Genomic DNA, 15246 nt, shown 5'->3' with positions numbered 1-15246 from the left:
TCACATAGGAAATGTCAGGATTGCTCAGTTCTTCTGGGAGAGACTCCAGTGGGTGGTGGTTCCATTTAATTTTCAAGTAATAACCATTCTGAGAACTTTATCATATACACACAGACACCAATGTGTGTATGATACCAGTTCTGCTGAATAACCATGTGTGTGCATGTGTGTGTTATTTTGTTTTGTTTTGTTTTGTTTTAACAGCTACATGAGCATCGTAGAGTCTCTCCCAACCTATGGGGTTCACTATTACGCAGTGAAGGTAAGTGAGCTCATTTGGTGAACAATGCCAACATGCCCTTAAAAAGATTCTCATTTCTTTCTTTTTAATCTTAGTGAAGTTTTTTGGGGTTTGGGGAGGACTCAGTCAGGGAGATCGCATGCTGGGGGAGTTGGGACCATGGAACACCCCCCCAGTGTAGTAAGACTTGATTCAGAGACTCTCCAAAATTCACTTTCACTTTTGTGAAGTGGGTGTGATAAATGCCTAATTCCTTTCAATTCTCAGAAGAATCCTGGAGATCAGGACCACAGAGCCTCTCAGTAGGAAGATTCCAAGGAACTATAGAGAACAAAAACTTAAGCAGAATCAACAATGTTTCTCTTGGTGGTTAAATGCCATGTAGGCAGCCAAATAGGAGAAGTGGGACTATGGGTTGAGCAATCAACAGCCTCTATCTTCTTAAATATGCTGATGGCAGGTCCAATGTGACACTGGCCCCATTGTAAATTCTTTTACATTTGATACATAATGTCCAAGACTGGGATCCTTTCTTTGCAATAATGGATAATGATGTTCCCAGGCTCCTTTTTCTATCCTGAGAAAGGACAACTTCGTTTCCCTTCATTTACCCCAACGTGAAGTTTATCAAAGTCATTGCCCCAAGTCTGGACAAAAGGAACAGAAAACCCTTCTGAACTCAAGACAGTCCCACCAAGCAACCCAATATTCTCAGGCTCTTCTGCCAATTTCCTTCCCCATGTTTCTACCTGACTGTATTTTTTATAAAGATTTATTTATTTACTTTGTTTTTTGTCTGTGACTGGTCTTTGTTGCTACATGCAGGCTTTCTCCAGTTGCAGTGAGTGGTGGCTACTCTTCGTTGTGGTGCTTGGCCATCTCATTGTGGCGGCCTCTTGTTGCAGAGCACTGGCTCTAGGCACTCGAGCTTCAGTAGTTTTGGCCCACAGGCTTAGTTGCTCCATGATATGTGGGATGTTCCTGCATCAGGGATCGAACTAGTATCTCTTGCATTGCAAGGTGGATTCTTAACCACTAGACAACCAGGGAAACCCCACCTGACTATATTTTTAATTCTTTTAGATCAGAGTGTGCCGTGTTTCATTCATTATTGTGTCAATGGCATTTTGCACATCCTTGGTGTGCATTTAATGGCCTGTATCTTCCTCCAAACTGCAGCCTTCTGATAGCAAGGACTGTGTTGTATTCTGTTATATGTTCCTGGAATCCAGCAGAATCTGGCATAGTGCCTGGCATTTAGTAGGTGCTCAGCAAATATTTACCAAGTGCCTTTATTGAGAATTGAATTGAGTAGTTGGATGTATATATTTCCATGATGGGAACAGATATCAGAGTGATATTTGTGGAGCCCAGTTTTGAGGCATATGTAGGGACTCCAGTCCCACCCAGCAACTCATCTCCAGATCTATCACAGCCTACAGTGGTTCAGTTCTTCCTGATATCCTTCCAACACCCTTTCCACCAATGAAAGCTCTTCATCTCTCTTCACCATGATGCACAGAACTCAGAACCATGGCAGTCATCCCTGTCTTTCTCAAGTCTAAGCTATAGTCTTGTCATGAGAAATATGACCTGGCCTTCTGAGCTAAATTCTGTCCCACATGAAAAGTGTGAATCATCTAAGGAGACAATCCCTGTACTGCTCTGCCTGGGGATATGGCCCCTGAAATCAGTGGGCAGTCAACTCCCCAAAAGGAAATTGAATTGATCATGAAAAACAGATTCAAAATCCCCCCTGCTGGCTGCCAGGGTTCAACTCTTACACTGTGACTGAGTCTAGAACCCATGTCCATTTTGCTATCTTGCTACCATAAAGGAAATAGGAGGACCCAGCATTAGTCCTGACATTATTACAAGAGGCATATCACAGAAATCAAACTGTGAGTCTCTCTGTCACTTGTGGAAATATTCCACGGTGCTGTTTAGCAGAGAGGTCTGAATTCATGAATGGAGCCAGTAAGTCAGGAATCCCTGACTCCATTCCATTCTCTGATTTGCTGTTTGTTCTAAGCATGATCTCACCTCTGCTGCTCATAATTAAAAGAGAGATTAAGGGATTTCCCTGGTGTCCAGTGGCTGAGGAAACACCTTGCAAGGCAGGAGACACAGGTTCAATCCCTGGTCAGGGAACTAAGATCCCACATACCACAGAGCAATTAAGTTCATACACCACAGCTCCAGAAGCCCCTGCACTGTAACTGCTGAGCTCAAGCTCCACAATGAAAGATCCCACATGACAACCACGTGCTGCAACTAAGACCTGACCCAGCTAAATAAATAAATATATATTGAAAATAAATAGAGGCTACCTTGGTGGCTCTGTGGTAAAGAATTTGCCTACCAGTGCAGAAGACACGGGTTCAATCCCTGGTCTGGGAAGATCCCACATGCCGTGGAGCAGCTAATCCTATGTGTCACAACTACTGAGCCAGTGCTCTGGAGCCTGGGAACTGCAACTACTGAGTGCATGTGCCACAGCTACTGAAGCTAAAGCACCCCGGATCCTGTGCCTCCCAACAAGAGAAGCCACCACGCTGAGAAGCTGGCACGCCACAACTAGGGAGTAGCCCCTGCTCGTCACAACTAGGGGAAAATCCCGAGAAGCAGCTAAGACCCAGCACAGCCAGAAATAAATGAATAAAGATAATATACGTGCGTGTATAATAGAGATTAATAAATCTGCTTCTCCAACTACTCCACAAAAATTTTCTAAGTATTAGAAGACTATTGAGATAGGTTGAGATAACTAGATGGAAAGGCTTTCAGATGGAACTTCATCTGGGTTTTACGAACACAGTGTAAACCTGAATTCTGTTTCCTCGTCAGCCCTAGAACTTGATGAAAGGACAACCTCTGATATGCATGCTATCTGCCATCCAATAAAACTTTGGAAATATGCTCCTTTGCTGTTTGTGAGAGACCAGAAATAGACCTTGTGAATCTCCAGGTGCCGGGTGTGCCTGTGTGTTCGACTTTTGGACTCTCAAGCTTGCGGGATTGCTCTCCCACTTATTTGAAGAGCCTAAGCAACTATATCGAGACTCACTGTTTCGTGGCCTTCCTTGTAAATTTCACAGATGCCACATGTCTCGGTGTGATAATACCTCTTGCCTCAACAATCTGGAACCACAGTGGCTTTCGTCTGTCCTCTTGTTCTGTTCTTCAAAACCAGTGCAGTGACATGGGCACTTTCCAGAGACGGGAGTTTTATACCGTTACAGAAATTTAGAAGCTGTTCTAAAAGTTTTAAATGTAGTTCTTTTGCTTTTTACCTTTGTGCTTACCTTGAAGCACAGACTCATGCCCCGCAAAACCCTGAAGCCAACTTTGAGCTTTCAGGACGTCCACCGTGGGCTCTATTAGGTCATTCATCCATGTGGCAATTAGAACAAATCCAGGGAAAGGCTGCTTGATATGCCCACTGCCAATTCCTAGCATTTGGGATTGTCTCGTTAACAATCACCCTACTTGAATGGAGATTTACCATCTGGGGGCCAGAGGTCTCTGTTAAAGGAATAAACAGAGGATCTTGGCGTTTCTCCTTCTGCCCCCAGAGTGTCTAGGCTTCAATTTTGTTACTTTGTCCTGTAGCCTGAGTCACCCAGGCCAGCCTGGAAGCCACTGTCCTCGTAAGTGAGCAGGACACATTGGGAAGCACCTGCTCGCCCTGCACTGCCATCAGCCTGCTGGGGGCGGGGGGAAAGGGAGGGTCCTGAGTACAGTAGGATGCAACATTTGCATGATTTCCTTGTCTAAAACGAGAGGAGTCTGGGACTTCCCTGGCGGTCCAGTGGTTAAGGCTTTCCCTCCCAATGCAGAGGGTGCTGGTTTGATCCCTGGTCAGGGATCTAGAATCCCACTTGCCTTGGAGCCAAAGGGCCAGAACATGAGACAGAAGCAACATTATAACAAATTCAATAAAGACTGTAAATGGTCCACATCAAAAAAAAAAAAAAAAAAAGCTAACATAAGAAAGAGATGCACAACTTAAGAAAAAAGAAGAGGAGCTGATCTATGTATAACTGATTCACTTTGCTATACAGAAGAAACTAACACAACGTTATAAATCAACCCTACTCCAAAAAAAATTGTTTTTAAAAATTAGAGGAGTCTTAAATGCATATTACTAAGTGAAAGAAGTCAATCTGAAAAGGCTGCATATTATATGATTCCAACTAAATGACATCCTGGAAAAGACAAACCTGGTTGCCAGAACCTGGGATGAATAGATAGAACACACAGGATTTTAGGAGCAATGAAAATACTCTGTGCAACACTATATGATTGATATATATCTATACACATTTGTCCAGACCTATGGAATGTACAATCTAAGAATGGATCCTGAGGGAAGCTGTGGATTCTAGGTGATTGAGATGGGTCAGTGTAGATTCATCAGTTACTACAAAAGTACCATTCCAGTGTGGGATGTTATTGATAGGGGAGGCTGTACACGTGTAGGGACGAGAATATATGGGATATCTTTGTACCTTCCTCTCAATTTTGCCATGAACCTAAAACTGCTGTAAAAAAAAATTAAAATCTTTTAAGGCAAAATTTTTAGGGGGGTCACCTTTCATAGTTTCCATGGTTCCTTCCAGCTCTGACAGCCGATGACAGTTTCTCGGCTTGGAAGGTCATTTTGTCAGTGCTCAGCATCTCTCAGATTTTCCTTAGTTGGGGGGGTGGGGGGCGGAGGTGGGCAGCGCTGAAAACCTAAAGTCTTCGAAGGAGAACAGAGAACAAGGCATCTGCTTTTGACTCAGAATGGGGGAGACAACCACAGCTATGCTGCTGGTTAGGAGTGGAGCTGGGTCCTCAGCCCAGAGCACTTTCCAAGTCACATCACTGAGCATCCTTTGATGGCAGGGCACACCTGTCAAGGTAAATCATAGAGAGGCGGGCTCCATCCCTTTCAAAGAATTTGCTTTTCCCTTTGTCTTCAGATGAAGCAGATCTCTTGGCTCGTGTTTCTCTCCTCTGGTCCCGCTTACCCGTGCTCCTTTTGATGTCCTAGGACAAGCAGGGGATACCGTGGTGGCTGGGCCTGAGCTACAAAGGCATCTTCCAGTATGACTACCATGATAAAGTCAAGCCCAGGAAGGTAAGCATACTCTCCTTGGTGGGCCAGTGGTGCTCCGGTGGAGGGAGGAACAGGCTGAGAAGTGACAAAAATTGTCGCCGTGAACCCTTGGGGCCTCTAGGCTCCCCAGTCTCCTGATAAGTGGGGTGTATACAAACTACTCCGAACTCATCCAGTCTGCCTTCTCTGGGCAAATACTTTTCCTTCCTGTCACTAAGGAAACGGAAGCTGTAAAATTATTTAAGGTAAGAAGACTAGGAGATTTCCAGGTGGCGCTAGTGGTAAAGAACCTCCCTGCCAATGCAAGAAACACAGGAGATGCGAGTTTGATCCCTGGGTTGGGAAGGTCGCCTAGAGGAGGGCATGACAACCCACTCCAGTATTCTTGCCTGAAGAATTCCATGGACAGAGGAGACTGGTGGGCTACAGTCCATGGCGTCACAAAGAGTCAGACATGACTGAAGCGACTTAGCACATATAGAATAAGAAGACTAGGTCAGCTTACCCAGAGCAGATGAACAATAGGACTCTGACAGACCATTCTGGCCCTTCATTCTCTGGGATGCTGTGCTAATGGGAATGTGAAGGAGTGTCTCTCTTGAATCCTGAGGCTAATCTGAGTTTTCCCAAAGGTTTTCTTTTTTGTTTTTTTAGAAAGGGATGGGGGAACCTAAAAGAAGAGATTGTAGGTCAAAAAGAGGTGAAAAATAAAGAAGCATGAGAGGCTTGCCTGCCAATCCAGTAAATATTTTCTGGCATGTTAGAAGTGATCAGAAATCTGGAAGAAATAAGACCACTTGCCAAAAAAGAAAGGGAAGCTTAACAGAGTATATAGAGTCACGGTGAAGCCAAAACAGAATGTTTGAAGGGGACACAGGACTTGGATTTTCTCTGTTTTCATTTCTACACATTTTTCAGACCAGAACAAATTGAAAAATTATAATGGAAAAAATGTCTCTGAGGCGAAAGCTGTCATTCAGCTCCTCCAGGCAGAGAAGAAAATGGGGAGACGGTATGCGAATCAGACCCTGAGATACAGATTAAAAGTCTATCAAAACCACACTTGCTTTTGGTTTTGGAGGGAGAAAGCCGTATGAGTTCATTATGTCACTGCAGAATGCTTTCCAAGCTGCTTTATCCACGAGCAGGATTGAAATCCACGCTACACATCCGAGCTTATTGTAGTCTATCTGGTGGACATCTGCCCTTAGCCAGCTTCTCATTAAACTGATAGAGAAAAAGTGGCTCTGTGTTGAGGAGGATTTTCACTCAATTGATCAGTAAGTCAGTTAAGTTCTATGAAAAGATCCTGAGCCTGTGATGGAGGAATTCTTCCTTGGGGACAATTCAGAAGGAACCTGGCTGTTCCAGGGATGATTGTTCTGTGACTATTTTCAAAACCCCTCCAGTTTCCTGCTGCGAGACATGATTTGGACTCCGCGTTCTTATTTTTTCTTCTTTGTCTTTCTCAGTCACGGGGTCTGTACTTCTTCAAACACTCTTAACTTTCTGTTTCTTTTTTACCTCTTTCTCTTATAACCTTGATAAATTTCTGTGCTTTTTCTTGAATTTTCTCTTTACTCCTTTCTTCTTTTTATTTTTTAAACTTTTTAGTTTATATTGGAGTCTAGCTGTTTAACAACATTGTGAAAGTTTCAGGTAAATGGCAGAGTGACTCAGCCATACATGTATATGTATCCATTCTCCCCCAAACTCCCCTCCCATCCAGGCTGCCACATAACATTGAGCAGAGTTCAATGTGCTATACAGTAGGACCTTGTTGGTTATCCATTTTAGATATAGCAGTGTACACATGCCTATCCCAGACTCTGTAACTGTCCCTTCCCCCGAATTTCCCCAACGGCAACCTTAAGTTTATTCTCTTCAGTCTGAGTCTGCCTCTGTTTTGTAAATAAGTTCATTTGTACAATGACTGTCCGCTCTGTACAATCTGCTTGACTGTTTTTACTGCTTGCAAGAGCCACAAAGACTCCTAGATCCTTTAACCCAATCCTAGTAACAATATATGCATCGCTCACTTGTCCCACTGGTGGAGACCAAGGCCAGCTTGGACGACAGAGTCTACAGTGGAATTCATTAAAATCCCATGGCTGAACTCTTCTCTCCCTCTGAATGTTTTTGTTTTATTTTTTTTTTAATTTTTTTTCACTTATCTACAAGGTTAGCTTTTATTTATTTATTTTTCATTTATTTTTATTAGTTGGAGGCTAATGACTTCACAACATTGCAGTGGGTTTTGTCATACATTGACATGAATCAGCCATGAAGTTACATGTATTCCCCATCCCGATCCCCCCTCCCATCTCCCTCTCCACTCGATTCCTCTGGGTCTTCCCAGTGCACCAGGCCCGAGCACTTGTCTCATGCATCCCACCTGGGCTGGTGATCTGTTTCACTATAGATAATATTCATGCTGTTCTCTCGAAACTTCCCACCCTCACCTTTCCCACAGTCCAAAAGTCTGTTCTGTACATCTGTGTCTCTTTTTCTGTTTTGCATATAGGGTTATCGTTACCATCTTTCTAAATCCCATATATATGTGTTAGTATGCTGTAATGTTCTTTATCTTTCTGGCTTACTTCACTCTGTATAATGGGCTCCAGTTTCATCCATCTCATTAGAACTGATTCAAATGAATTCTTTTTAATGGCTGAGTAATATTCCATGGTGTATATGTACCACGGCTTCCTTATCCATTCGTCTGCTGATGGGCATCTAGGTTGCTTCCATGTCCTGGCTATTATAAACAGTGCTGCGATGAACATTGGGGTGCATGTGTCTCTTTCAGATCTGGTTTCCTCGGTGTGTATGCCCAGAAGTGGTATTGCTGGGTCATATGGCAGTTCTATTTCCAGTTTTTTAAGAAATCTCCACACTGTTCTCCATAGTGGCTGTACTAGTTTGCATTCCCACCAACAGTGTAAGAGGGTTCCTTTTTCTCCACACCCTCTCCAGCATTTATTGCTTATAGACGTTTGGATAGCAGCCATCCTGACTGGCGTGTAATGGTACCTCATTGTGGTTTTGATTTGCATTTCTCTGATAATGGGTGATGTTGAGCATCTTTTCATGTGTTTGTTAGCCATCTGAATGTCTTCTTTGGAGAAATGTCTGTTTAGTTCTTTGGCCCAGTTTTTGATTGGGTCATTTATTTTTCTGGAATTGAGCTTCAGGAGTTGCTTGTATATTTTTGAGATTAATCCTTTGTCGCTTCATTTGCTATTATTTTCTCCCAATCTGAGGGCTGTCTTTTCACCTTACTTATAGTTTCCTTTGTTGTGCAAAAGCTTTTTTTTCATTAGATCCCATTTGTTTATTTTTGCTTTTATTTCCAATATTCTGGGAGGTGGGTCATAGAGGATCCTGCTGTGATTTATGTCGGAGAGTGTTTTGCCTATGTTCTCCTCTAGGAGTTTTATATTTTCTGGTCTTACATTTAGATCTTTAATCCATTTTGAGTTTATTTTTGTGTATGGTGTTAGAAAGTGTTCTAGTTTCATTCTTTTACAAGTGGTTGACCAGTTTTTCCAGCACCACTTGTTAAAGAGGTTGTCTTTTTTCCATTGTATATCCTTGCCTCCTTTGTCAAAGATAAGGTGTCCATAGGTTCGTGGATTTATCTCCTCTGGGCTTTCTATTCTGTTCCATTGATCTATATTTCTGTCTTTGTGCCAGTAACATACTGTCTTGATGACTGTGGCTTTGTAATAGAGTCTGAAGTCAGGCAGGTTGATTCCTCCAGTTCCATTCTTCTTTCTCAAGATTACTTTGGCTATTTGAGGTTTTTTGTATTTCCATACAAATTGTGAAATTATTTGTTCTAGTTCTGTGAAAAATACCGTTGGTAGCTTGATAGGGATTGCATTGAATCTATAGATTGCTTTGGGTAGAATAGCCATTTTGACAATATTGATTCTTCCAATCCATGAACACGGTATGTTTCTCCATCTGTTTGTGTCCTCTTTGATTTCTTTCATCAGTGTTTTATAGTTTTCTATGTATAGGTCTTTTGTTTCTTTAGGTAGATACACTCCTAAGTATTTTATTCTTTTTGTTGCAATGGTGAATGATATTGTTTCCGTAATTTCTCTTTCTGTTTTCTCATTGTTAGTGTATAGGAATGCAAGGGATTTCTGTGTGTTAATTTTATATCCTGCAACTTTACTATATTCATTGATTAGCTCTAGTAATTTTCTGGTAGAGTCTTTAGGGTTTTCTATGTAGAGGATCATGTCATCTGCAAACAGCGAGAGTTTCACTTCTTCTTTTCCTATCTAGATTCCTTTTACTTCTTTTTCTGCTCTGATTGCTGTGGCCAAAACTTCCAACACTGTGTTGAATAGTAGTGGTGAGAGTGGGCATCCTTGTCTTGTTCCTGATTTCAGGGGATATGCTTTCAATTTTTCACCATTGAGGGTGATGCTTGCTGTGGGTTTGTCATATATAGCTTTTATTATGTTGAGGTATGTTCCTTCTATTCCCGCTTTCTGGAGAGTTTTAATCATAAATGAGTGTTGAATTTTGTCAAAGGCTTTCTCTGCATCTATTGAGATAATCATATGGTTTTTATCTTTCAATTTGTTAATGTGGTGTATTACATTGATTGATTTGCGGATATTAAAGAATCCTTACATTCCTGGAATAAAGCCCACTTCGTCATGGTGTATGATCTTTTTAATATGTTGTTGGATTCTGTTTGCTAGAATTTTGTTAAGGATTTTTTCATCTATGTTCATCAGTGATATTGGCCTGTAGTTTTCTTTTTTTGTGGCATCTTTGGTTTTGGAATTAGGGTGATGGTGGCCTCATAGAATGAGTTTGGAAGTTTATATTCCTCTGCAATTTTCTGGAAGAGTTTGAGTAAGATAGGTGTTAGCTCTTCTCTAAATTTTTGGTAGAATTCAGCTGTGAAGCCATCTGGTCCTGCCTGGGCTTTTGTTTGCTGGAAGATTTCTGATTACAGTTTCTATTTCCTTGCTTGTGATGGCTCTGTTAAGATCTTCTATTTCTTCCTGGTTCAGTTTTGGAAAGTTATACTTTTCTAAGAATTTGTCCATTTCTTCCAAGTTGTCCATTTTATTGGCATAGAGCTGCTGGTAGTAGTCTCTTATGATCCTTTGTATTTCAGTGTTGTCTGTTGTGATCTCTCCATTTTCATTTCTAATTTTGTTACTTTGGTTCTTCTCCCTTTGTTTCTTAATGAGTCTTGCTAATGGTTTGTCAATTTTATTTATTTTTTCAAAAAACCAGCTTTTAGCTTTGTTGATTTTTGCTATGGTCTCTTTATAGTTTCTTTTGCATTTATTTCTGCCCTAATTTTTAAGATTTCTTTCCTTCTACTAACCCTGGGGGTCTTCATTTCTTCCTTCTCTAATTGCTTTAGGTGTAGAGTTAGGTTATTTATTTGGCTTTTTTCTTGTTTCTTGATGTAAGCCTGTAATGCTATGAACCTTCCCCTTACTGCTTTTACAGTGTCCCATAGGTTTTGGGTTGTTGTGTTTTCATTTTCATTCATTTCTATGCATATTTTGATTTCTTTTTTGATTTCTTCTATGATTTGTTGGTTATTCAGAAGTGTGTTATTTAGCCTCCATATGTTTGAATTTTTAACAGTTTTTTTCCTGTAATTGAGATCTAATCTTACTGCACTGTGGTCAGAAAAGATGACTGGAATGATTTCAATTTTTTTGAATTTTCCAAGACCAGATTTATGGCCCAGGATGTGATCTATTCTGGAGAAGGTTCCGTGTGCACTTGAGAAAAAGGTGAAGTTGATTGTTTTGGGGTGAAATGTCCTATAGATATCAGTTAGGTCCATCAGGTCCAATAGCTAGCTGGTCCATTGTGTCATTTAAGGTTTGTGTTTCATTGTTAATTTTCTGTTTAGTTGATCTATCCATAGTTGTGAGTGGGGTATTAAAGTCTCCCACTATTATTGTGTTACTATTAATTTCCTCTTTCATACTCCTTGGCATTTGCTGTATATATTGTGGTGCTCCTATGTTGGGTGCATGTATATTTATAATTGTTATATCTTCTTCTTGGATTGATCCTTTGATCATTATATAGTGTCCTTCTTTGTCTCTTTTCACATCCTTTATTTGAAAGTCTATTTTATCTGATATGAGTATTGTGACTCCTGCTTTCTTCTGGTCTCCGTTGGCGTGAAATGTTTTTTTTCCAGTCCTTCACTTTCAGTCTGTATGTGTCCCTTGTTTTGAGGTGGGTCTCTTGTAGACAGCATATATAGGGGTCTTGTTTTTGTATCCATTCAGCCAATCTTTGTCTTTTGGTTGGGGCATTCAACCCATTTACATTTAAGGTAATTATTGATATGTGTGATCCCGTTGCCATTTACTTTGTTGTTTTGGGTTCACGTTTATACAACCTTTCTGCATTTCCTGTCTAGAGAACATTCTTTAGCATTTGTTGAAGAGCTGGTTTGGTGGTGCTGAATTCTCTTTTGCTTGTCTGTAAAGCTTTTGAATTCTCCTTCATATCTGAATGAGATCCTTGCTGGGTACAGTAATCTAGGTTGTAGGTAATTCTCTTTCATTACTCTAAGTATGTCCTACCATTCCCTTCTGGCCTGAAGGGTTTCTATTGATAGATCAGTTGTTATCCTTATGGGAATCCCCTTGTGTGTTATTTGTTGTTTCTCCCTTACTGCTTTTAGTATTTGTTCTTTGTGTTTGATCTTTGTTAATTTGATTAATATGTGTCTTGGGGTGTTTCGCTCTGGGTTTCTTGGACTTGGGTGGTTATTTCCTTCCCCATTTTAGGGAAGTTTTCAGCTATTATCTCCTCAAGTATCTTCTCATGGCCTTTCTTTTTGTCTTCTTCTTCTGGGACTCCTATGATTCGAATGTTGGGGCATTTCACATTGTCCCAGAGGTCCCTGAGGTTGTCCTCATTTCTTTTGATTCTTTTTTCTTTTTTCCTCTCTGCTTCATTTATTTCCACCATTTTACCTTCTACCTCACTTATCCTATCTTCTGTCTCTGTTATTCTACTCTTGGTTGCCTCCAGACTGTTTTTGATCTCATTTATTGCATTATTCATTTTTAATTGACTCTTTTTTTATTTCTTCTAGGTCTTTATTAAACATTTCTTGCATCTTCTCAATCTTTGTCTCCAGGCTATTTATCTGTAACTCCACTTTGTTTTCAAGATTTCGGATCATTTTTATTATCATTATTCTAAATTCTTTTTCAGGTAGATTCCCTATCTCCTCCTCTTTTGTTTGACTTGGTGGGCACTTGTCATGTTCCTTTACCTGTTGGGTATTTCTCTGCCTTTTCATCTTGTTTAGATTGCTGTGCCTGGAGTGGGCTTTCTGTATTCTGGAGGTCTGTGGTTCCTTTTTATTGTGGAGGTTTTACCTAGTGGGTGGGGTTGGACGATTGGCTTGTCAGGGTTTCCTGGTTAGGGAAGCTTGCGTCAGTGTTTTAGTGCGTGGAACTAGATTTCTTCTCTCTGGAGTGCAATGGAGTGCCCAGTAATGAGTTTTGAGATGGGTCTATGTGTTAGGTGTGACCTTGGGCAGCCTGTATGTTGATGCTCAGGGCTATGTTCCTGCATTGCTGGAGAATTTGCGTGGTATGTCTTGCTCTAAAACTTATTGGCTCTTGGGTGGTGGTTGGTTTCAGTGTAGGTTTGGAGGCTTTTGGACGGTCACTTATTACTTAAAGATCCATGTAGTCAGGAGTTTTCTGGTGTTCTCAGGTTTGGGGCTTAAGTCTCCTGCCTCTGGATTTCAGTTTTATTCTTCCAGTAGTCTCAAGACTTCTCCAACTATACAGCACTGATAATAAAACTTCTAGGTTAATGGTGAAAAGATTCTCCCCTGTGAGGGACACCCAGAGAGGTTCACAGAGTTACATGAAGAAGAGGAGAGGGAGGAGGGAGATAGAGATGAGCAGGTGGAGCAAAAGGGGGACTCAAGAGGAGAGAGACAGATCTACGCAGTTGTCTGTTCCCAGAGTGTTCTCCGTAGCCCAGACACCCACACAGGTTCACAGAATTGGATTGGGAAGAGAAGAGTAAAGGAGGAAATAGAGGTGTTCTGAGGTAGAAAACGGAGAGTCAAGATTGGGAGAGAGTAATCAACACACTCCTGAATAAACATGGGAACTGAATATTGGATTCTTAAATGTCCACAATTTATATCATATACTGAAAAACAAAGATTAAAAATCTAGAGTAGAGGTGAGACTCTTAAAAATACAATATTAAAAACAAAAACCAAAACACACACAAAAAATTTTTAGAAATATATATGAAGCTTGGTTTAAAAATAGGGCTTCTTTTTTTCTTTTTGGTAAGGTTATAGTGTAATGAAAACAAAAATTAAGGAGTAGTAGAGGAGTAATAGAGTAATTAAAAGGAAATAAGAGAAAAAGAAAAATAGAAAATAGAAGAGAAAAAGGAAAAAAGAAACAAAAAACAAGAAAAAAAATTTTTCTTAATTAAAAAAATCATAAAAACTATGAAAATGAAAGTTAAGGAGTAATGAGGGAGTAATAGGGAATTTTAATAGAAAATAAAAGAGAAAAAAGAAAAAAGAAAAAAAAAATTTTTTTCTTACTTAAAAAAAAAGTAAAAATATATCTAGGAATTTCTCTGGAGCTGCTGCAGTCAATGTGGGTTCAGTTCAGTTTCAGATAGCTCCTCGTTCCTGCTTACACTTCTCGATATCTACAGGCCCCTTCCTGTGTACTCGGTATTATCTACAGGGATTTTAATCTGTTGCACCGGTCCCTTCTGAAGCGGTTCCCTTTGTTTATTTGGCTTCTGTTTGCCGGTCTCTTCCGTGCCTAATTTCTGCCCTGACAGGCAGGCGGAGGTGGTCTCTTGTTCATGTTGCTAGTTCCATGCGCTGCGGGGAGCGGCTGGCGCTGCTTTCCCGGTCTGCGCTGCTTTCCCGGTCTGCGCTGCTCAGGCTCCCGGCTGCTCTATATGGAGCGTGCCCTGTGCTGCGCATGGTTCCAGCCCTCGGGTGTTCCACAAAAGCGCGGAACAAAAAGCTGCACCTGCTTTTTGTGCCTTCCCTGTCCAAGCGGCTCAGGCAGCCAGGAGCTTGACGGGTGCACTCTCCCTGGGTGCGGCGCGCCTTCTCCCCTGCGCGATCCCAGCCTCAGTTTCCGCCCGCGCCAGTCGGGTGCGTGCGCCTTCTGCCCTCCGCATCCCCAGCCCCAGTCCCCGCCCGCGCCGGTCGGATGCCTGCGCCCTGTGTCTCGCCGCGACCCTCCCGGCGGATGTCGACCATCCAGAATCTCAGGAGGTCTTTGATTAGAAACTGGAGGCCTGTTTGCAGTGCGGTAGGGGATGCGGTCCTTGGAGCCGAGCCTGCCCCTTTCCCCTCCCACCTCCCTCCAGCCTCCAGCAGGGCTGGGTCAGTCCGCAGCCTGCGAGCTCTTCTCTGGACTTGCTCGGTCCCTTTGTTCTGCGAACGGCCGGCAGTGTGTTTGGCCGGTTAATTATCTCTCTCTCTTGCTATCCCACAGTTTAAGCTGGTAACTCACAAAAACTCCCTCCGATTGTCCTCAGGGCACTCAGGCCCGGTCCTTACCCTAAGCAATGCCGCAGGCTCCTCTCCGTTCTGCCCCCACTTGCTGGTGGCAGATGCGGGCGTCTGGGGTACTTTTCTGCTGGGAGTTGCTTTTAGGCATGTAATCTGTGGGTTTTATTTATTGTTCCCCTCCCAGTCAGGTTGCCTTCCGAGATTCAAAAACTACCCCCAGACCCGCCAGTGCAAGGGTTTCCTGGTGTTTGGAAACTTCCTCTATTAAGACTCCCTTCCCGGGACTGATCTCCATCCTTAGCTCTTTTGTCTCTCTTTTTATCTTTTATATTTTGTCCTACCTCCTTTCGAAGACAA

At 41.9% G+C, this 15246-nt stretch overlaps 1 protein-coding gene across 4 annotated transcripts in view; it reads left to right on the top strand.

Moving 5' to 3' along the window:
- The window catches only part of FRMD4A (FERM domain containing 4A), a 360038-nt gene that overhangs the window by 246881 nt on the left and 97911 nt on the right, over window positions 1–15246 (top strand). For all 4 annotated transcript variants that reach the window (XM_065921130.1, XM_065921128.1, XM_065921131.1 and 1 more), the window contains exons 10-11: window positions 205–262; window positions 5280–5366. In XM_065921130.1, the coding sequence (XP_065777202.1) occupies window positions 205–262; window positions 5280–5366 (145 nt within the window). The remainder of the gene's footprint in view (window positions 1–204; window positions 263–5279; window positions 5367–15246) is intronic.

The sequence above is a fragment of the Muntiacus reevesi genome, chromosome 2, assembly GCF_963930625.1.
Source record: "Muntiacus reevesi chromosome 2, mMunRee1.1, whole genome shotgun sequence".
Taxonomy (NCBI): domain Eukaryota; kingdom Metazoa; phylum Chordata; class Mammalia; order Artiodactyla; family Cervidae; genus Muntiacus; species Muntiacus reevesi.
The sequence above is the reverse complement of the archived record's forward strand: the minus strand, read 5'-3'. Positions and strand labels throughout refer to the sequence as shown.